Source organism: Pogoniulus pusillus, chromosome 27, assembly GCF_015220805.1.
Source record: "Pogoniulus pusillus isolate bPogPus1 chromosome 27, bPogPus1.pri, whole genome shotgun sequence".
Lineage (NCBI taxonomy): Eukaryota > Metazoa > Chordata > Aves > Piciformes > Lybiidae > Pogoniulus > Pogoniulus pusillus.
The window spans coordinates 1,559,243-1,582,231 of record NC_087290.1 but is presented as its reverse complement, the minus strand read 5'-3'; the positions used below and the strand labels follow the sequence as shown (position 1 = coordinate 1,582,231).

The following is a 22,989-nucleotide window of genomic DNA, read 5'->3' as shown; positions in this document are numbered from 1 at the left end:
CCTCCTTCTCCTTCTCCTCACTGTTATTACTATTGTTACCTTTTGCAAAGTGTTTGCTGTTTGACTTCCAGAGCAGCACCACTAACAGAATCACCCAACTGCCCTTCCTCCTTCCAGCAGCTGGGTTTTGCTCTCGGTGGCTGCTACAACCTTCCTCCTCCTCTTAATGCAGAGAAAGAAAGGCAGCAAGGGAAACGAAGTCCTGTGCACCAGCTTCAATCAGCAGGAAGGTGGAAGAAAAGGACAGGAGCTCATTTTCCCTGTTGTGAGCCTGCTCTGAGAGGAGGAGGAGGAGGAGGAGTGGGACCATCAATAACTGATTTTATTAGCCGATAGCAACCTGTCGCCTTGCCAAACATTAGCTCAAGGGTAGGAACTGACAAAACCAGCCTGGGAGTGTGGGAGGAGAGCAAAATATCACAGCAACAAAAACTTCCTGAAGGAAATCACTTTCAGCTAGCAGGCAGCCTCAGGGGAATCCCTAAGGTGGTTGGATTTTAATGCTCTGGGCTTTTCTTTCCATCTTTTCTAATTGCAGTTAGTCATAAATATGATGATTAGCAGTAACAATGCAGCCTGTTCCCAGCTCCTCTGATTCCCAACCCCTCTGAACACGGCTACAATTAATTACTCATCTTTTCCAGCCTGTCTTAGGCACTCAGAACTGTAACTGTGCCTCTTGCACAGTACAGATGCAACAAAAATAGTAGTTAGTGGCACCCTGTTAATGAACAGCAGCCTGCAAAATGTGGCAGGAAATTTCCATGGTCACTAAGTAGCTGCTCGGCTATAAGCAACAGCAGCCCTCTGCTTGCAAAGATTGGGGTCTGGTTCATGGCTTGTTTTTAGCAGGGGCATTTTGGGGAGGCTTTCACCTGTTTGTTTTAAACTATTCTTCCTAAGAAAAACATGGGCTGAGGATCTTCAGGGACTTCCTCCTAGCAACATCTCGCAGGATCACAGATCAGAGGATCACAGGATGTCAAGGGGCTGGAAGAGACCTCCTTAGATCATCGAGTCCAACCCCGCTGCCACAGCAGGACCAGAGAATCTAGCAGAGGTTGCACAGGAACACATCCAGATGGGTCTTGAAAGTCTCCAGAGGAGACTCCACAGCTTCTCTGGATGCTGAATCACACAGAGTCACAGAAACACCCAGGTTGGCAAAACCCCTCAGGATCACCAAGTCCAAACTATAACCCTACTACACAAGATTCACCTTAACCCATACCCCTGAGCACCACATCCCAACACACCCAGGGTGGGTGACTCAACCACCTCCCCGGGCAGCTCATTCCAGTGCCTGGTGTCCCAGCAGGGTGGGATGTTCAGAATAAACCCTGCAAGCTCCAGAAAACTAGAACAGACGTTCCAGAATGGCAGAAAGGTGTCAGAAGATCACAGCCCTTCCATCTCTGCATCCTGAAATGCAACGACCTTCCAACACAGGGCTCTGGCTGGGAGTCCAGAGCAGGGCACAAAGCCTTTTCCCAGCTAAGTCTGTCCCTGGCGAGCAGCCTGTGTGGGTAGAGTTTGGTATCTACCAGCAGGAGCACAGCTGCTCTGTCCCAGTCTCCTTCCTCTCCTGTGGCCATCTCACAAAACCTTTAGCCATTTGCTTCTCCCTGATGCCTGCCTCGGCTGCATCTGCTCACTTTGTCTGCAGAGGGAAGGAGGGGAGGGAGACAAGAAGAGGAAGGCACAAGGTGGCCCTTTCCCCACCTTCACCTCCACAGAGCAAATGGAAGCAGCAGAAAAAAACCACCAAAACACGCCATGGAGTAAAGCAGTAAAGCAGCTGGGGTGAGGAGCTCACATTACAAACCAAAGGCTTGTTGTACAACCCTTGTCACACGTCAAGCTGATGAGCTGAACCGTGGTAAAAAACCCTCCTACAGCACCGCTGAGCTCAGATCAGACGGAGGCTCTGCACCTAATGTATGCAGCTAAAGACGCGCGCCCTACGCCTGCCATAGCAACAAGGAGAGGAGGAGGAATTAACTGCATTAATAACAACAACAACCAAAAACGTGGCAGGGGGCTCCTGTGTGACCCGAGAGGAGGTGGTGAGGAACCTCTCGGCATCCAAAGCAACAGAAACGTAACAAAAGCACAGAGAATTAATTCAGAGCAAATCATTGAAACCGGCTGATTACCTGAGCTTGCACATCCCTGCTGTAGGGAATCCTGTAATGATGTCACAGAGTGAAGGACTAGATAAGAGAGGAGAGGAAAATCAGGGAACAATCAAAGGAGATGCCAAACCACAAACTCAACAGTAAGCAGGCTCAACAAATAGCAAACTGGGCGAGGGGCACTCGGCTCACTGCAGCCAGCGGCGTTACAGGGGGACAAGCGAGGCCAGCTCTAGCCTGGCCTCTCTGTACCAAGAGGCACTGGGATAAGAGAGAGCCACAGTCAAAGTGTAACTGCCACACAGCAGCCCCCTTTAAAGTGCACTTCTGCCTGCTCACCTCCTGAGACAGCAATCGATCGGCTCCTAGGGACGGCCAAAATCCCCTCTGCGAGCTTAGCCAGCAGCCCCCAGGACTTCCCAGCTCCCTGGCCCAAATTGGTTGGATTAGGTGTCACAGCCATGCCTAGACAGCACCACCCCAATGAGGAACTTGAGAGCTGATCAATGAGACAGAAACCACTGCAGGGCTAATGAAGGCTCCCAGCACATCTCCCTAGGGACCAGCTGGGCTGAGAGACAGGGCCACTGGCAGGTTCAGCAACGCCTGGGCTGGCACTGGGTGTGGGTCTCACTTACTGCAGACTGAATAACCAAAAAAAAAGGGGGGGGAAAAAATAAAAAGAGAAAAAAAAAAAAAAGAAAAAGGAGAATTTCCTTCTCCTCAATTCAAACAACAGAGTGGAATTTTAATTACCTTGTCCTTGTTGCTGCCCTTGTGCAGGCAGGACACACTGTCCCAGCTCACCATTCAACCAGAGCTGCATACGAATAAATGGTTCTCGGCCTTTTTGGGTCAATTTGCTCCATGGCTTTGGCCTGGAGAGCATGTCACTGACACTTCCTTGGGACAGCCCCAACACCTGAAGTGAAGCAACCAAGAAGGGCACGTTAACACATTTGGATCTGGCAGGTGGGGGGGGTGGGGGTGTCATTGTAAGTCACTTTGGTTTCCTTTAGTGCCCTTAGCGCTCCAATATGGACAACCAGAACTGCAAAAGGATATCTGCAGGCCCTGGGATGGAAACGTTTTCCCTCCCTGCCATGGTTTCCCTCTGGGAAGGGGAGGGGGGGGGGTGCTGGTTTCCTTCAGGAGAGGGTTTTTTCCCCTGCAGCACCAGCAGCAGAAGCAGGGTGCTGCTCATTTGCATGCTCTTCCAATCGCCTGTCAAAGAGCTCCGTCAGTTCTAACGGGAAAACAGAGTCCAGGCACACACAGGCAGATGAAACAGGCACTGACTGGCAGGGATTTTGTTCTCAAACAAAAATAATTGGGACTTTTGAGACTAGGCCTACATTTGGTTGATGTTCTGGGGTATGGATTAGCAGGGAGTGTGTCAGCACCTGTAGCAGTGACTGCTCCACGTAAGGGAAATACTGCAAAGGAGCTGCCTGCAGCAGGGGGGCAATGGCAGCCAGGCAGAACACAATTACCTGCCTGGAATTCTGCACGGGGCCAGGGGTTAAAAATCATCCTTAATGAAAGCTGCCACGGGATCCTTCCTGACCCTCAGAGGTCAGGCTGCTCAGCTTGCATCTTAGCACAAAGCTAACAGCACAATGCCAGCTCCTGTTACACTACAGGATCGATTCGATGCTTTCAAGGAAGGGAAACCCCCAGGTGTCCACCACTGCTTACAGCCTGGCAAGTGCCTGCTGCTGGCTGGGAAACCCCCAAAATCCCACGTGTTCAATGCTTAGGGCCCACGAGGGGAGACGTCAGGAAGGCCTCGTGGTGCACTGGGCATCAGAAACCAAAGCCTGCCCAGGAATGCCTCAAAGCACACAGAGACAACAAGCAGTGATGGAATTCTCACAGGCAGAGCCATGGCAGGGAGGGGATTTCCCCTCTGTTTGTTTAAAACCCCTCCTGAGCACTCCCAAACACTAAGAGCAAAAATGCTCTGATGTCCATAACCTTCCCTTAGAACACACTGGAGACTGCAGACATGGCAATGGCATAACTGAAGCATCTCATCAGTTCACTCCATCAAGCATGGAATACTGAGCCTCCATGATTTTGCTTTGGCTCTTGATGCTTCTGAGCCCCATTTCGAATCACCAGTGGCTGAAGCCAACCTCTGTGTGTTTAAATGCAGTCACGAGTGGTGGAGCCAACCTCTGTGTGATTAAATGCAGTTACAAGCACCTGGAACCAACCTCTGCATGTTTAAATGCAATCTCAAGTGGCTGGAGCCAACCTCTGTGTGTTCAAATGCAATCTTAAGCACCTGGAGCCAACCTCTGTGTGTTCAAATGCAGTCACAAGTGACTGGAGCTAACCTCTGCATGTTTAAATGCAGTCACAAGTGGCTGGAACCAACCTCTGCATGTTTAAATGCAGTCTCAAGTGCCTGGAGCTAACCTTAGCATGTTTAAATGCAATCTCAAGTGGCTGGAGCCAACCTCTGCATGTTTAAATGCAGTCACAAGTGTCTGGAGCTAACCTCTGCATGTTTAAATGCAATCTCAAGTGGCTGGAGCCAACCTCTGCATGTTTAAATGCAGTCTCAAGTGGCTGGAACCAACCTCTGCATGTTTAAATGCAATCTCAAGTGGCTGGAGGCAACCTCTGCATGTTTAAATGCAATCTCAAGTGGCTGGAGCCAACCTCTGCATGTTTAAGTGCAATCTCAAGTGCCTGGAGCTAACCTTAGCATGTTTAAATGCAATCTCGAGTGTCTGGAGCCAACCTCTGCCTGTTTAAATGCACAGGACACATGTGGGCCATCCCCCTGCGTTCAGCTGAGCAGCACAAGGAGCAGAGGGCAGAGGGCCAGCAGTGAGGGGAGGAGAGAGAAGCAGGAGTTTACCTTTTCCCCAAAGATCCTCTGGCAGATGCCATTCTTTGCTAGCTTTTCCTTCACCTGCCGCGTTAGCTCTATCGTGTCCACCTCCTGGTACATATAAATCTCATACTGCTCGGGTGTCAGTGGAGGAACTGCAGGTTTGGATGGCTTGGACAAGGACACGATAGGGGACGAAGGGAGGGGGCTATTCTGTGGCGTCTCACTGCGACTGGCCCCAGTCACGCTCAGTTCAGAACTCTGGGAGTAGGGAGACTCGGCGTTTGGCCACTCTTTCCAGTACTCTGAAGAAGAAGATGGTCCTTGGAGCTGGCTACGGTCTGGCCTAGTCTGATTGCTGACCTTCTCTTTTCCACCACTGGCTTCCTCAACTTTCACTTCTTCGGGAAGAGCTGCATTTCTTCTCTCATGCTGCACAGTACTCCACCAATGGTCCTTCCAAACACCACCACGTCCCAACTCATTCTTAACATGCCTCAACATACCCTGGGCAGAATCACTCATTCCATGAAGCTCTAAAACAGCTGCCTCCTGAGGCTCCTTTTTGAGCCCTGAGAGGTTCTGCAATGCAGAGATACTGGAATCAGTGACAGATGAATGTTTCTTCAGGGATATGGCCAAAGGAGAATAGCTGGAAACCGAAGACATTGCAGGTGTAGATACTAGCTTGGGGGACAGGATAGAAATGTCAGCTTGAGATAAGGGTGGTGTTTTTAAGGCAGGTTCAAGGGCAGCCTGCTGGGCCTCCATTTCCCGTCGGGCTTGTTGCAGAATGGATCGAATAGCATCATCAGAATTGCCACTGCTAGCTGCAGAAGGCGGCTGAGCCGGCTCAGCTACGGGAAACAACCAAGAGACTCAATGCAACACACGAACATGCTTCAGGTTCAACAGCTGCTACCACCAACACTTCCCCACCAGACACAAAAAACAACCAAAAGCAGAGCAAAGGGCTGCAGGACACGGCTGGGGGGAGGGAGGAGAACAGACTTGTGCTTCCCAAAGGAAGGTCAGGGCTGCCAAAGCTTCTCGCTGCAAAGCCTGCAGAGCTGCCGCAGTGCCGGACTCAAAGCAGAGCTCCTGGACCACCTGCACCTCTGCCACCGTTGGAAACAATGCCCAACAAGTGCCTTTGCAAGTCAAGCCTTCACCTCCTCCTCCTCCTCCCCCTCCCCAAGGGGTCAGTACCATTTTGAGGGCTGATTTGCCAAGGGGTTTAACCTTCTGCTTCTCTCTCCACAAACAAATTGTAAGAGACCCTCAAGAGGGAGCAGAGCTGCGTTCACCTGGACAGCCTGTCAGTGCCCTCTGGCAGCATAAAGAGAGCCCTTCTGCCTCCAGAAACAGAACACACAGATTACAACGAAGCAAGAACTTCAGCAAGAGACTTCATGGGTTCCTCTGACAAGCTAAACACTGCTCCTGCCTCCTGTTTTCCTCTTCCATGGTCACAGCTACAGAAAAAAGCAGCGGCACAAAAGCCAGGCTGATGCCTGGCCATGGCTCTCTGCCTTAGCTGAAGCCCTAAAATGGATCCAAGGGTGCCTTCAGAAGAGGTGACACCCAAATGCTGCAGTAACACAGAAGGGGACACATCTTTGCAAGCCCTCTTTACAAGGGTTGGTAGTGCCACGACAAGGGGCAGAGGCTTTGAGCTGGGAGAGGGGAGAGTGAGAGTGCAGATGAGGAAGAAATTCTTTAGAGAGTGGGCAGACACTGGCACAGGCTGCTCAGGAAGGCTGTGGCTGCCCCCTCCCTGGAGGTGTTCAAGGCCAGGCTGGGTGAGGCTTTGAGCAACCTGTGCTGGTGGGAGGTGTCTCTGCCCATGGGGCAGGGCTTTGGAATGGGATGAGCTTTAAGGTTCCTTCCAACCCAACCCATTCCATGATTCAGTGATTTCAGTGGTGAACCTGGCCTCAGGAGGCAGCTGGGGATGAGCAGAGACTGGAATATGGGTGTAGAATTATCTCTGCAGAGCCAGGAGGGTTTTGCAAGTGGCATCTGTTTCCATTTAAGCTAGAGGTCCCCAGTGCTTGGAAAGGAATTCCTCTGAAAGCTTCTCTCTGGAGAACAGGGAAAGGGAAGCACTAGACAGGGAACTTGTAAGCTGCCAGAACTGGCCTGAAGGTCAGACAAGATTTGGAACAGGCAGTCTGTTATTCTGGTGGTAATGTGCCTCATCTGAAGCCATTTGCAGATTGCCTCCTTGCATTCCTTCCTGTCAGACACTATAAAATACAGGGAAAGCTAAGGAATGGGGGGGGAAAAAGACAGCTTCTGGTTTATCTGCTGGCTTCACAGGAGTTTGGAGGCTGGCAAGGAAGCCTGAGGATCTCAGATGAAAGGTGGCACTGAACAAGGTGCCTGCAGCCCCCTGCACACAGCCTGTGATTTCCTCCATGCTATCACGACTCGTATGAAGCCAGAGGACTTAAATCATGTCTTAACCAGGCTCTTCTGGTTGAGCTTAGCTGAGTTCTACCATAAGAGCAAATTATCCCAAAGGTAAATCAGCAGTTACTTAAAAAAACACAATCAAAAGCCTTATAAAGTACTTTCTGCTTCAGCATGAACTCTTCAGCAGTACTGCAGCCTTATGCATGGGTTTAAAAAACCCTTTTGCTTTTAAACCCCCTTTTTTAATGGTGTGAGGGCCAAAGAGCAGACAGAAACCTTAACTACACAACAGCACACAATGAGAAATTCAACTTATCTGAGGCTGTGATGTTATGCTAATGATGTTCTTGGGAAAGGAAATGCTTTCTGGATTTGCCAGTCCCTTCACTGCATACATTTGGTAACCCAAACTGAAGTCAGAGAGAAGTCAGAGCCCAGGCTGCAGTTTCAGTACATGATGTCCACAGTACTTTGTGACTGGTAGTTATTGGCTAGATTGTGACCTTCAACCCTGCAAACCAATTCAACTGTCCCTCCCATGCAGTTGTGTCCCTGGGGAGGGGAGGGGAGAGAAGGAAAGGAGACAAGGAGGAGAGGAGAAGAGAGAAAGAGGAGGAGAAGGAGGAAGAGGAGGAGGAGGAGGAGGAGGAGAGGAAGTAGAGAGAGGAGAGGAGGAGGAGAGGAGAGGAGAGGAGAGGAGAGGAGAGGAGAGGAGAGGAGAGGAGAGGAGAGGAGAGGAGAGGAGAGGAGAGGAGAGGAGAGGAGAGGAGAGGAGAGGAGAGGAGAGGAGAGGAGAGGAGAGGAGAGGAGAGGAGAGGAGAGGAGAGGAGAGGAGAGGAGAGGAGAGGAGAGGAGAGGAGAGGAGAGGAGGACGAGGAGAGGAGATGATTCCCTTTCCAAGGAGCAAGGATTGTGGAGGTTCTGCAGGGATGTGGAGGTAGCAGAGCTCTGCCCGTGGAAAGATGTGTTCAGGAATCTGATAGCAGGAGTGAGGCTGGAGACCACAGCAAGCTGTGACTTGTCACCTCAACTTGGGATGTCTCTGAGACAGCCTCCACGACATAAAAAGATAAGGATAAATAAAGAAAAGCTCTTCAAACCTACATGCAAGGTTTTAAAGAACATAATTAACTGACCAGAAAGCTCATGGTAATTGCTTTAATTAAATCCTGCACTAAGAGGAACAGGAGACAAAATGAGCCTGTACCTGTTTTCTGTACTTGCAGCTCCCTTTTGGCTTGTTCGAGAATGGATTTGATGGCTTCATCAGAGCCAGCCTCTGCGGTTCGGATTCTTGTGGTTATGTTACCTGGGGAGGAAAACAAAACTGATGACAGAGGGAACAGTGGGCTGGGGGTGGGTGGTGTAACGCACAGCCAGCCAGCAAACACTGCCAGCCTGCCAGCAGCACCTGACGGCCCTTTACGGAGGACCATTACCAATATTTACATCACTGAGAGCATCCTGAACTCCAGAGAGGCAAAACCTCCTCCTGTGCACCAGCCTGCCCTGGCAGGAGGAGCGCAGAGGAAGGTCAGGCACTGCCTTGCCAAGACAACACACAGCTGGGTCTGGTTTTTTCCCTTTTCTTTTTGGTTTCTTTGGGTTTGTTTTTTTTTTGCTTTTTTGCTCTTTCTTTTTTTTTTTTTTTTGGAAGGGGAGAGGGTACAGGAGGGAAAAGCACCAGAGGGGAAAGGAAGGTAGGTGAAAGCAGAAGATGAGGAATCACTTTGCAAACGGCATGGAGCTGCCAGGCCAGGCAGGACGAGCGCACGTGTGCGTGTTCAGCCCAGAGGAGACCTAACGAGTAACTGGGTACAATTAATGTTTAACTTCCCAGAGGTTAACGCTGTGGGAGGAACGGTCACTCAAAGGCAGATGCCCTCTGAAGTGCTCTCCAGCTCAGAGCTATTCCTTGGCTGTTTGCTTTGGTTTCAGTTATTTTAACCAGCAAGGGGAAGAAGAGGAGGAGAAAACTGTGACTTCTGCGCTGGGCTGGGGCTCTCCTCGCCAGCTGATCCCTGCAGAGCTCCTGACTGCACTCACATGACCACCCTTTCAGGGTACCTGCTTTTGGTTTCCTTCCTCCTCCTGTCTTGCTTAAAAAGAAAAATCCTGCTGCTCCTCTGTAAGGAAGAGAACTGTTTGTACTGCCTGCTCAGGGAGAAGTTAACCACCTGACGTTGGCTTCTCCTCTCTTTCCCACACCCCGCGCTGAAGTGCTGCACTCAGCGCTGCGTTAAAGCCTACTCCTCAACGGGAGCCCCGTCAGAAGAGGGAAGTGAAGCTAGGGCAGAAGCAGGACGCAGCTGATGCTGGGTTACAGCTAACTGTCCACCTTTCTCCCTCCAACACGACAAGAGCAGCACAGCAAGCAGCATTCCAACAGCTCTGGAGATGGGATGGAGCCACTTCCAGCGCTCCTCTCTTTTTCCAAGCAGCGAGGCTGGGAGCGGCGGAAGCCTCCCACCAGGGCGGTGTTAGTACAGCGGCAGCAGAATCAGAGAAAGCAGAGTGCTGGTCTCACCCATGGTTTGTTTTATACTTACTGTCTGTTTTTCTATCAGATTCCAGGCCAGAATCAAACTGCACAGTTTTAAGGCAACACACAGCTAAAGCACACTCCACTCCCTAGGCATCGACTGCAAAGAAAAACACCTGCCTGTGACGTACCTTCAGACCCATTTCTTCGTTTCGGTACTTCCTGAAATAGTCTGTTCAGGTTCTGGCCTGGATTCTCTGTTGAAAAACAAGTTTGGTAAGAACAAAACAATCAGGGGATGGTCGCTCTGACATCATGGGCTGTGTGACATGAGGAGCTAGCAGCCTGTCTGCCCTGCAGCCCCTGCAGCCTGCGGCTGAGCGCGGGAGGAGCTGGCTACTTTGGAAGAAGCGAGGCTGGCTGATTGGTTAATAAAGATTACAGCTACGCCCGGAAAGGAGATTAGACAGACACAAATAAATGTCCAGAGTACCAAAAACGAAGAGGTTAAAGATGGGCAGATAATCCCCTCGAGTACCATCATCAAAAGGAAGAGCAGATTGTAAATCTGACCGTGTGTGCTTTCCATTAAGCACGGTCTGGGAGAAGCCTGCCTGTCCCTTCCAATCCGCCTGGGCTGTAAACAAGGCACTTTTCAGGTTCTCTACATGTAAATTCTCTGCATGTGGAAGATGAATCACAGTGAAATGCATCTCACTCCTCACCGTCGCTGCCTGAAACATGCAAAGCTGCTTTCAGCTGGGATTGTGGTCTCATCACTCATCTCCTGCATCACCTGTGGCATTCCAGAGCCACAGAACCGGTATGGTTGGAAGGGACCTTAAAGATCACCCAGTCCAACCCCGGACCCAGCACTGCCTGCCAGGTCTCCACTAAGCCGTGGCCCTCAGCACCACATCTCCGCAGCCTTGAAACCCATCCAGGGACAGGGACTCCACCACTGCCCCGGGCAGCCTGGGCCAGGCCTTGACAACCCTTCTGGAGCAGAAATCTTCCCTGAACGTTATCAAAACACTCTGGAAATAAAAAAGCCACACAAGACACACCACAAGTCTGGTCTCAACAAGCAACCCTCCCTTCCCCCCAAAGAGAAGTCAAGTGTTCCTGAGGCCTGACATCCTGGAGTAGCTCCTGACCCTTTTCCCTCTGGCAGAGGGAGCGAGGGATGGAAGCGTCCCTGCCGCCTGACACAAGCCAGCAGCTCAAGAAGGCGTTAAGCAAAGCCACCGACCTGCTTGAGTGCTGGCAAGCAGTTAGGAAGCTGCACTGTCAGGACCTGGCAGCCGACCGGGGTGAAAGAGCAGCAGCGCAGCAAGGGCCCAGCACGGGCAAGCTCCGAGCGGAAGTGAGAGGAAGGGAGGGCGAGAGCCTGGGCCGGCGAGCGCTTACCTCTTTGTCTACCCTGGATGCTGCGGAGAGCCAAGATGTTCTGCTCGTCCGAGAGGAACTGCTTCATCTTATGAAAGGGCTCCTTGCCTCTCACAGTCAGTTTATTCCATGGCTTTGGCCGGGCCAGGATCTCGCTGACGGACCCTTGCGACAGTCCCAACACATAGTGTCCAAATATCCGCTGGCCAATATTGTGCTTGATCAACTGCTCTTTCACCTGACGGGCAATTTCGGCCGTGTCTATCTCCTCGCCTTCAGAGACGCTCCCAGCACTTTCTGACTGGCTGGGAGAGGGGGCCATGCCATTTACGTCCGGGCTTTGTTGTAATGGACTTTGGGAAGATATGGAGTTTGTGCTGTAAGGACCTGTTGAAAAAATCATGCTTGTGCTTCCTGCTTCCTGCATTGCCTTGGAGTAGAAGGACTGCATTAGCTGTCGCTGGAGGAGAGAGTTTAGTGCAAATTTTCCTGTGGAGGCCAGGGGTAAGCTGGGGCTCGCCAGGGATGAGCTGAAAAAGTCTTGACTTAAACCCGTTGGTGAGAACTGGTGTGTACCATTAGTATTGGAAGCCTGCTCCCCCGCGTTGCGGAGCAACTGAGAAGGAGGGGAGGCCGGCAAGGTTGCAGGACGCTGACTCTCAGGCTGGTCTTTCCCTTTTCTCCTGGCTGACCCTACAAGGAAGGTCAAACATAATGCATTATGGGGGATCAAAGAGGGAAAAACCGAGATAAAAAAATGCAAAGTTTGCCCCGCAGAGGGTTCAAAAGTGCAGATTTCCAAGGGCCAATGGAGGGGTTTTCGGCTCCGCTTTGCTCTTTCGGTTGTTGTTTCGTATTGTGGTTTGGTTTGGTTTGGTTGTTGTGGTTGGTTGTTGGTTTTTGGTTTTTGGTTGGTTGGTTTGTTTATTTTTTTTTTGTTTTCCATAATTGAGATTGTAATAAGCCAAACAAGGCCCCCAAAACAAACAACATGCATTTCATGTTTGCACCTTTCTTGTATGTCGCAGCCTGGAGAATCCCCCTTACAAACATGAGAACAACGACACGAAGTGCGGTTACACATTTAAAAGGAAGGCAGTTACAGACAGCAAATCCCTTCGGTGTCTCCCACTCCAGACACTCCTCATTGGACCTGACTGAACCCAAACGCAGCAAACATTCACATTTTTGGGTGGTTTGGGTTTGGTTGGTTTTTTTGTTTTGGAACAAACCAATCTGAATCGAGCGATCGCCACAGCTCACTCCCGAGTTCAGAAAATGCTTCGGAATTCGGTAATCCCCAGGGCCAGTGGCAACTCTTAACTTTCACCCAGCTGCACAAACCATCACACACTCAAGGACCTGGAAATTCCATGACTTGCCATGTGAAAAATGTGCACAGGAGAGGTAAAAAGCCCAGGTTCGGGAAGCGGAACGGCAAACACCACTTGGCTCAAAAGAAAGGGTTTTGTTTGTCCGAGCTGACCTGCTGCTGGTAGGATCTCTAAGTGCATCAAACAGGAAGATTATTGTGCTCTACAGGCAAAAAGTTTGCATAACACGGTGGTGGGAGGGTGAGGGGGGAAAGAGACTCCTGGTGCCACGGATGACTTTGTTCCCAAAACACAAGACAAGCCTCAACCGCTCGCTCCAGCTCCTAATGCCTCTCTCCTATCCTTTAAAGCCTCGCTGAGGTCTCCCCGGTTTTGTTCTGCCATCCAGCCTATAAGACTGCAGCAACCAAACGTCCTCCTGTGCTCTTGCTGCCATGTAGAACCAGAGAATCAGGCAGGGTTGGAAGGGACCACAAGGATCAGCCAGTTCCAACCCCTCTGCCATAGGTAGGGACACCTCACTCTACATCAGGCTGGCCAGAGCCTCATCCAGCCTGGCCTTAAACACCTCCAGGGATGAGGCTTCCACCACCTCCCTGGGCAACCCATTCCAGAGTCTCACCACCCTCATGGTGAAGAACTTTCTCCTAACATCCAGTCTGAATCTCTCCATTTCCAGCTTTGTTCCATTCTCCCCAGTCCTGTCACTACCTGACAGCCTCAAAAGTCCCTCCCCAGCTTTCTCGTAGCCCCCTTAACGCTCTGAAAAGCCACAATAAAGCAACCTTGGAGCTTTCTCCTCTCCAGGCTGAACAGCCCCAACTCTCTCAGTCGCTGCTCATAGAAGAGGTGCTGCAGCCCTCTGCTCATGCTCATGGCCCTTCTCAGCACAATATCAGAGGTCAAGCATTCACCTCTCCCTCAGCCCTCCCTCCACAAGGCAGCAGAGTCAGGGGAACAGCCGTGGCCCGTGACAACCTACCACTGAGGTCACTGTTGGTGATCCGCAGCGTGGCGTTCTCCGACTGCACCGCGCGGTTCTTCTCCAGCAGCAGCACCTCCAGCGGTTTGGATGCATCCTGAAGAAAATCAAAGTGGGAGGTTTTGTTTCCGAGAGCATTAAGAGCCTCGCTCAGGCACTAGAAAGGATTTCAGCAGAAGAAAACAAGCGCTGGTGTCTCTGCTGGGAAGGCAGCTGGGGAATTCACCACGCACAGCACGGCAGGAGCCGCTCGGCGCTGCGACGTGAGCCACGCAAGAGAGTCTCTGTTCCGTGCTCACTGTGAATCACTCCTCAAGCAGCATCATTTAGGAAGGCAGAAGGGAACATTTCCTTGATCTTCCTTATTTTGCTGGCAATGCTTTCAGGTTAAAAGCTGCAGAACTCAGAGAACTGCAGAATGGGTTGAGTTGGAAGAGACCTCAAAGCTCAGCCAGTTCCAACCCTCTGCCATGGGCAGGGACATCTCTCACCAGCACAGGTTGCTCAAGGCCTCATCCAACCTGGCCTGTGAACACCTCCAGGGAGGGGACATCCACAACCTCCCTGGGCAAAAAGAGGGAGAAGAAAGGGAAGAACACCTCCAGGGAGGTGTTCACGTTCTGTGATTCTGTGCTCCACAACCTCCCTGGGCAACCTGTGCCAGTGTCTCACCACCCTCAACCTGTGCCAGTGTATCACCACCCTCAATCTGTGCCAGTGTCTCATCACCCTCAACCTGTGCCAGTGTCTCCTCACTCTCCAAAGAATTTCTTCCTCATCTCCACTCCCAGTCTCTCCTCTTCCAGCTCAAAGCCATCATCCCTCATCCTGGCACTCCCAGCCCTTGTCCAAAGTCCTGCCCCATCTCTCCCGGAGCCCCTTCGTGTACTGGAAGGACCTTAGAGATCATCCAGTTCCAACCCCCCTGCTACAGGCAGGGACACCTCTCACCAGGCCATTTCCAACCTGGCCTTTGCCTTCTCTGCATCTGACTCCAGCAGGAGTTAAGGAGCTGTTCTTTCCTCTAGGCCAACTGACCCAAGCAGGGCATCGCCTCGCAAGGCTGCGTTCCAGCACAAACACCTTGTTCACAAACAAATCCAGTAGCAGACATCTGCTGTTTACCTCCCCCTAAGTACCTAACCCTTGATCAGTAAAAGCCATATTGAGAATGAATGCCACCATATTGATATTCAGCCCAGATTCCAGGGGCAGGAATTGAATTCCTCACCTTTAAACTTAAGTAAGATTAATTTGCTGGAACAGCAGCGCTGTGCTCTGCTTCCTCAGCGCTCAAAGCTTTGTTTTCTTCTGCAAACATTATTTTCAAGGCTAATAACAAAGACTTCAAAATGCTAAGAGCCTTGCTCTGTGCACTGCCAGCTACCAGAAACACCCAAATCTCAGCACAGCTGTCCACTAGCTCCGGTGTCTTCAAAAGACTCAGCTTCACAGCGTTAGGTTTCTCCAGCTGAGACCTCAGAATTTGGCCCTGACCACTTAAAAGAAATTAACAGGCAAAAAAATTGTTCAGCTCAGCTTTTCACAGAGACAAAAACCCAAAGCATCAGGAGAACCATGACCAACCCTCGTGTCTCAGCATCAACAGGAAACTGTCCCTGCCAACAGCAACCCAACACAAGACAGCATTTCTGGGGCTTAACTGACCTGGCTGAAGTAAGAACCTCAGGACCCCAGCACGGTGGGGCTTGGAAGGGACCTCTGGAGATGATCCAGTCCAATCTCCCCTGCTAAAGCAGGGCCACCTGCTGTAAATCACCCAGGTTGCCCAGTTGGGTTTGGAATCATTCTGGAGGAGACTCCACAGCCTCTCTGGGCAGCCTGCTCCAGGCCTCCAGCACCCTCAAAGTGAAGAATTTTTCCCTTATGTTTCTGTGGAGGCTCCTGGGCTCCGCTCTGTGCCCTCCTTGTTGCCCCTTGTCCTGTCACTGGCCCTATCCTCCTGCTAGAATCATAGAGTGGTTTAGGTTGGAAGGGACCTCAAAGCTCATCCAGTTCCAACCCCCTGTGCCATAGGCAGGGACACTTCCCGCTAGAACAGGTCATAGAATCACAGAATCCAGCAGGCTGGAAGAGAGCTCCAGGCTCAGCCAGCCCAACCTAGCACCCAGCCCTGCCCAACCAACAAGACCATGGCACTAAGTGCCCCAGCCAGGCTTGGCTTCAACACCTCCAACCACACAGACTCCACCACCTCCCTGGGCAGCCCATTCCAATGCCAATCACTCTCTCTGCCAACAACTTCCTAACAACATCCAGCCCAGACCTGCCCTGGCACAGCTTGAGACTGTGTCCCCTTCTTCTGTTGCTGGTGGCCTGGGAGAAGAGCCCAACCCCACCTGGCCTCATCCAACCTCCCTCCCAGGGAGGGAGCATCCACAGCCTCCCTGGGCAACCTGTGCCAGTGTCTCACCACCCTCACTGGAAAGAACTTCTTCCTAACATCCAGCTCAGTTCATCCTCCCCTCTTCCACTTGCCCTTTAGGTATGCATCAGTACTAATGAGCTCCCCTCTCAGTCTGATGTCCCCAGGCTCAACAACCCCAGAAAGAAGCAGACAAAGAAGCAAAGCAAGAGAAGAAGGATGGGTTCAGTACCTGCGCCCCGGAGCTCTCGGACGGAGCAAACTCCATGGATTTCAGTATACTGTGGAAGGCAGAAAAAGAGATTATTTCCCATTTCCTCTCTTCATCACAACTGCACTAATGAACAGCATCCTTCCCCCACTCCTCCAGCACCACCACGAGGGCTGACAACTGCCCTTGCAGGAAGGCAGCCTCCTAATGAACAGAGAGTAACTCTCCTAACTAGCGTCGGAGAAGAAGCTGCTCTCGAGCGGCGTCTAAATCATTCCCTATTCAATCCCACCAGGCCAGTTTACAGCGTAAATTTAAAGGTTAATAAGGATATAACATTTTAAGCTGTCAGAAGTGATATAAATTTATCAGTGAAGCTTGAAGGGAATGAAAAAAAAAACCAACCCAACAAACCCAAAGTTGCAGCAAAGCAACCAGAGAGGGGAATCACCAGCAGGGCTGCTCGCCGTAACGCGCAGCGGCTCAGGAGGCAAGCAAAACATGCACAACTAATCCTCCAGCCCAAAAGGCAGCTCTTCATTTTAACAACCTCCCAGAGCTGCAGCGGAGGGAAGACAAAATGGCACAATCTTGCTGCCCAAATATTTATCAGTACATCAAGGGCAGGGGCTGATAGTCTGCCTCTCGATATTTTATCTCCGGCCCGGGCGCCTGGAGGAGGTCTCCTTTCTGAGCCTTCCACAGTTGTTGTCTGGGCTGGCAAAGAAGAATCCTGCAGGAATAGAACCTGTGCTACTGCCTTAGCAATGGTTTCAAACAGCCTTGCTGCAGGCAGGACGTTAACTTCCTCAGAGTGCACCAGTAACTGACTGCAGCTTCTCAGTGCACAGAGCTGACGCTCACTGTGGAGGGCAAATACATAAACAGGGGTCACAGATTCACAGAATGGGTTGGGTTTAAGGGACCTTAAAGCTCAGCCAGTGCCAACCCCATGCCAGGGACAAGGACACCTCCCACCAGCACAGGTTCATCAAGCTCTCATCCAGCCTGGCCTTGAACACTCCCAGGGAGGGGGCAGCCACAGCCTTCCTGAGCAACCTGTGCCAGTCTCCTACCACCCTCACTGGAAAGAATTTCTTCCTCATCTCCCCTCTCCCAGCTCAAAGCCATTGTCCCTCCTCCTGGCATTCCCAGTCCTTGCCAAAAGTCCCTCCCCAACTCTCCTGTAGCCCCTTCGGGTACGGGCAGGCTGTTCTAGGGTCTCCTTGGAGCCTTCTCCAGGCTGAACAGCTCCAACTCTCCCATCCTGTCCCCACGAGGGAGGTTTTTCAGCACTCTGATCATCTTTGTGCCCTCCTCTTGCCCCTCTCCAGCAGTACCAAGGCAGCACTGTTCAAGCATCAAGCACCAGGAACTCTGAGGCAGGGACAAGATGTGTAATTGTCTACTGACTGTGGGAGCTGAATCAGAAAAGGCCAGGACAAAGATCTAAGGCCCAGTTCTGGATGCCAGCAGCAGTCAGCCAGGCACTCAGCACTCATTTAGTGCTGCCCTGCTCCACTGGAACTCATTCCATAGGTTGATCCAGAACCAGCTGCTCTGAAAATGAGGCTTCTCAGTGAGTCATTCCAGATCTAAGCCATGGCAAATCCCAGAAGGAAAAAGTCATTCTGAAACAGACCCCTCAGGAATCCTGCCTCTGTGCATGCTCACTGCACACACTTCATTCCTGCAGGCATTCCTACAGATACAACCACTGGCAGAAGCACCCAATTCTGGCCTTTGGTTTCACCATACAGCACCTGCTGCCCGCAGAACTGGCTGCAGGATACAGCCTCCAGCCAAGACAGGAGTAAAGCTGCTCATGCTCTGCTTTAGGTGGGCACAACAGCTCAGCTATGGGCAGTAGTGCCCCTTTTCTGTGATCAATGGAGTGGTGCCAGCCAAGGAGAGAGGCCTGAGTTCTTTAAAGTCCTGACATCATCCTGACATCCCAGGCAGGTTGCCCCAGGTTCCTAATCACTGCTGGAAGGAAGTGTTCCTTGGGACACCTCATCAGAGCCACAGCTCTGTCTGCCAGGACTGCTGAGGGAGATAAACAGGTAGAGACTCACCTCAGGAAAACTCCAGCCCTGTGGCTTCTGCAGGGTCTGGCCTCTGAGAGGACAGCAACTATGCCCTCATGATGGTCATCCAAGGAGACACATCTACATGAAACCCTCCCAGCCTGTACCAGAAAGCTCTGATGCGGAGAACTTCGCCGGCAGGTCTCGGCCACGCTCCCCATTCCGGCTCAGAGCAGAGCACCCTCGCCACAGGTCTCCCCCTGACCCCCACTTACCACACTCCCGTTTGTCAGCAGTCCTGCAGCATGCCAACTGTGTTCCTTCTGGATGAGACCACACCAAAAGGTGCTGCCACCTCTGGGAGCAGCAGGTGGGATGTGCTCAGGCCCCAGAACCGGGCGTAAGCCTGAGCAAGTTCAGTGCTTCCATCGAGCTTGCAGCGCCAGAGGCTTGGCTCTAAAGCCCTGACCCTGCTGTGCCCTCCGCTGGCACAGGCTGCTCTACTGATGCATCCTGGTTCCAAGCACCTGCTGCCACTGGGACCTTCAGAAAGGATCCTGAAGCTTGCAGCAGCTGCATTTTTCAGCCAGCTTGGAGCAGGTATGCATATTCAAACCTCGGCTGGAAACTTACTGACCTCCACCTACTTGAAAGTGGATTCTTGCCACCTGAAATAACCTTCTGGCAATTTCAGAGGTGATTTCCTATACACTTAGAACCCCAAATATAGGAAATACCTGGCTGATGGTATCTCAAGTTGCCTTGGAGAGGTATTCTCTACAGCAGGCTCATTTGTTCAAAGCTAAACATGTCAAAAATGAGCCTGCAAATGTGTCACAAATGAGGCATTTTCCTCAGGAACAAGAGGAAGCAAAATCTTTCCCCTCTGGATTCCAGGAATATCTTTGCTCATGAGATCCTGACTCAACCTGCTGCTCAAGATCATTTATCTGCTTCTTAAAGGAACGATCTTGTGACTTCCATCTGCACACCTAAGGTGACTCAAAAGATCCTGCTCTAAAGCCAAGTGTGCGCCAGGACAGTTCAGCTTTCTGCTCCTGCCACCCCAGGGCAAAGGCAGCAGGATTAGCACTGATCTGTTGCTCCAGAGGGAACCAAAAGCACACACAGAGCTCTCAAAAACAGGCTTTAAAAGCCACCTGGCACAACAGCCAGTGCAGGGAGCAAGGACTCCTCCCATCCCAGGTCCTGCCAGGGACCCAGTTCAGTTTCTCCAAGGTCAGAAGCTGCCTAATCCTGAGACTCCTCAGCCTAGAAATGCCTTTGGGCATCTTGGAAAGGATTCAGGAAAACAGCCCAGTGCCAAAACACCCTTTGCTCCTTGCTGACAAGATCTCTTTGCTCTTGGTGCAGATGCATCTTACGAGCAGCTCTTTTTTGTCAGTGTTTCAGGGCACAAAGGCAGGCCCAGAGGGATTCAGCAGGAGGGAAATCAGACTGACACCAACAGAGCTTTCACAGCTTCACCTCAGCTCAGTCTGGCACTCTTGGGTGATGCTCATTCAGACTCTGGCACATCTTCATGGACCACACTGGAGCAGAGAGGGTGGTGTGAATGGTCTGCTGGGATGCTACCGCATTGCAAACACCTTCGATGCTCTCACAGAGAATCTTAACCTCCCTCCCAATCCACCAGGACAGAGTTTGGCCTCCAGGACACCCCACAAGCTGTCTGTCTGTCCCTCCAAAATCAGTCTGACCAGATGAAAAATGTTACCCAGAAAGGGGGGATAGGAAAGCTGGCACAGCCAGGAGAAGGGAGCCAATGTACTGGCACCCAGCAAGGGCCACATCCAGGAGGCTCTCCTGTCTATGTCACTTCAGGCTCACCTTGAGAGATAACAGGAGCAGGCAGAGGCACTGCGTGAGCACTCCTGAGTCATGGCTTCTCCTGGACCTCTCCTCTGCCCTCGTGTGACAAAGGCCCAAAAGGCATCACCAGCAGGAGCACAGGAGCCAAGGGAGTTTTGTATTTAACGCCATTAAACCAGGTAGGGCTTAAAACTTCTTTGCTGGTCTGGCACTTTCACTTCCAACAGCTCAGGCAGCAAACTGGAAGGTCGTGACCCAATTCCCATTCAGCTTTGGACACATGGAGGGCACAAAGCAGCTGAGAGCTGATTCCTTAACTCAGATTCAGAGAGTGATAGAAGAGCAGGTTGGAAGGGACCTCAAGGATCATCCAGTCCAACCTTTCCGGGTAAGAACAGAGTTTAAATGAGACAGTCCAGCACCCAGGCAATCTGGGCCTTGAAACTCTAAGGTGGGGAGAAGAGGGAGGTTTTTCCCCACAACACTACCATGATGATGCTTTCTTGAAGCCCAGTTAATATCCAGTAATAATGATTAAGGCAATGGCCAACTCATTGCAGCTGACTGAAACTGTCCACCTCCGTCAGGGTGTGCTGCAGCTGGCAGCGAACCAGAGCCGCAGCCAGGGTGGCTGGGACAGAGCAGCAGCAGAGGCTGGGCAGCCACTGGGCTTGCAACCCCCAACCTGCATTCCATATTCCCCAGGGATGTGTAAACAAGAGCACGTGATTGCCAGGCTGAGCTGAAATCCCTCATTAAACAAGGGAACGTTCTCCCAGGCTGCTTAAAGCACACAGAGGGAAATGCCACACTGATGAAAGAGGAGAGGGAGTCTCTGGCACTTATTTAAACCTTGACACCAAACATATTTCCAGTCAAAACCCTCCTCTTCTGAACTTGACAGCTTATCTTGTTAGAGTTTAAAATGAGGCTCTTTTAAGTCTCCCAAAACCCCCCCCCAAGACACCCTTGAAAGAGGAAGAGGCTGTTTGTGGCTTTAGTTTAAACCTACGAGGTATCAGCTAAAATATCCAGAGAGCCAAGCAGAGCACTGCAATGGAAGTGCTGAACTCTGGCTGCCAGAAGCATGGGGAAGGTGTTCTGGGCTCTGCATGAATCATGGAATCACACAGTTGGCAGGGCTGGAAGGGACCTCAGGGATCATCCAGCTCCAACCCCCCTGCCATGGGCAGGGACACCTCTTACTGGACTGGGTTGCTCAGAGCCACATCCAGCCTGGCCTTACAGACCTCTAGGGATGGAGCTCCCACCACTGTGGATTCTTGCCCCACAGTGACTCTGCTCTTGGCTGGGGATTTTAAAGTGCTTCACCCAAACCACCAAGTACCTCCAGAACACTACCCTTGGTGGACCATAGGCTTAGCTCCTTTTCTTCATGGACACCTGCACCTGAAGAGTCACAGACTGCACTGGGCTGGAAGGGACCCTCCAAAAGCATCTTGTCCACCCCCTCTGCAGGCAGCAGGGACACCTCCAATTAGATCAGGCTGCCAGGGGACACAGCAAGTCTGACCTTGAATGTCTCCAGGGATGGGGCCTCAACTACCTCTCTGGGCAACCTGCTCCAGTATTTTCCCAGCCTCACTGTGCAGAACTTCTCCTGATGACCAATGACATCTGCCCTGCTCCAGTTTCAAACCATTGCTCCTCATCCTATCGCTTCAAGGCCTTGTCAAAAGTCTCTCCCCAGCCTTCCTGCAGGTCCCCTTCGGGGCAAATGCTGCTCCAAGGCCTCCCTGGAGCCTTCCCTTTTCCAGCCCCAATTCATTCAGGCTCTCTCCAGAGGAAAGGTGCTGCACTGACACTGTGACACTTGCTGCAGCCAAGAGCCCTGCTCTCACAGGCAGCACTGCACTGCTTCTGGATGCAGCTGCTGCCAGCGCTCCCAGTTTCTCCCCCTCTGTGGCTCTGACTGGATTCTTCCTTCTTCCAAGAACACAGATTTGTGGTTTCATTTAATGAGCACTGTTAAAGAAGAGCTGGGGAAGCAAAGATGCAGGCGTTTAACACTTACTTCAATTCTTTCTTAACCTCTTCGTAATCAGCCTGTCCCTTCAGCTTCTCTTCCAGTTGCTTGAAAAGAAAGAAGATGGATTGGATTATTAAGGTTTGGTGTTGGCTGTTTCTCTGCAGGCTTTCCAAATCAGCTTTCAATTATTCCATAGATAGAGCAGTGCACAAGGGAGGGTTAATGACTCAAACCTCATTTACATAGATGAGAAAACAAACCATCACCCATCCAACATAAACACAATTAGACTTCACTCTCCCTTTGTTTACAGCCTGCCAAGCTCCACACAATCCAGCAGGTCCCACTTTGCCTGCTTGCAATGTCACTGCCATGTGCTCCCTCCTAAGGAGATGGGGGAAGAAAGGCTTGAAAATGAGGCAGGTGGGATTTTTGGGGAGCCTGAAAAATAAGAGTGAAGTGAGGTGGGTGCATTGGCACCTAGTGTCCCCTGACAGGCTTGAGAGCCTGATCCAGGTGAAACAGACCTAGGTGCTGACTGGAGAACCCTCAGCTAGGAAGACCTCTGCTCCTCATGCCCAAACAGCTGCACCCAGGTGTTTTCCAAGCACTACAGAATCAGAGATCAAGAGAAATGCTTGGGTTGGAAAAGCCCTCTAAGATCATCCAGCCCAACAACAACCCAACCCCACCATGGCCACTAAGGAATGTCCCCGAGTGCCATGGCCACGTTATTGAACAGCTCCGGGGATGGGATTTAGTAAGGCAGGATGAGGCAGAAAAAATGACAGGGAAGTGCTGGAGAGAGTCATGGGGAGGCTGCAGAGCTGCTGAGGGGCCTGGAGCAGCTCTGGGAGGAGCAAAGGCTGAGAGCCCTGGGGCTGAGAGCCTGCAGAAGGGCAGCCCCAGAGGGCAGCTGAGCAATGCTCAGCAAGAGCTAAAGGAGCTGTGGGGGGC

The 22,989-nt window shown here is 51.5% G+C and overlaps 1 protein-coding gene across 9 annotated transcripts in view; it reads right to left on the bottom strand.

Annotated features, from left to right (window-relative positions):
- Positions 1 to 22,989, bottom strand: part of CUX1 (cut like homeobox 1) — a 426,690-nt gene that overhangs the window by 111,343 nt on the left and 292,358 nt on the right. For 4 of the 9 annotated variants that reach the window (XM_064166473.1, XM_064166478.1, XM_064166476.1 and 1 more), the window contains exons 12-20: positions 22,078 to 22,136; positions 16,204 to 16,252; positions 13,586 to 13,682; positions 11,291 to 11,962; positions 10,072 to 10,137; positions 8,606 to 8,707; positions 5,008 to 5,837; positions 2,892 to 3,057; positions 2,157 to 2,213 (exon numbers count right to left, since the gene is read on the bottom strand). In XM_064166473.1, the coding sequence (XP_064022543.1) occupies positions 2,157 to 2,213; positions 2,892 to 3,057; positions 5,008 to 5,837; positions 8,606 to 8,707; positions 10,072 to 10,137; positions 11,291 to 11,962; positions 13,586 to 13,682; positions 16,204 to 16,252; positions 22,078 to 22,136 (2,098 nt within the window). The remainder of the gene's footprint in view (positions 1 to 2,156; positions 2,214 to 2,891; positions 3,058 to 5,007; positions 5,838 to 8,605; positions 8,708 to 10,071; positions 10,138 to 11,290; positions 11,963 to 13,585; positions 13,683 to 16,203; positions 16,253 to 22,077; positions 22,137 to 22,989) is intronic. The other 5 variants (XM_064166479.1, XM_064166475.1, XM_064166477.1 and 2 more) reach the window with 5 other exon arrangements.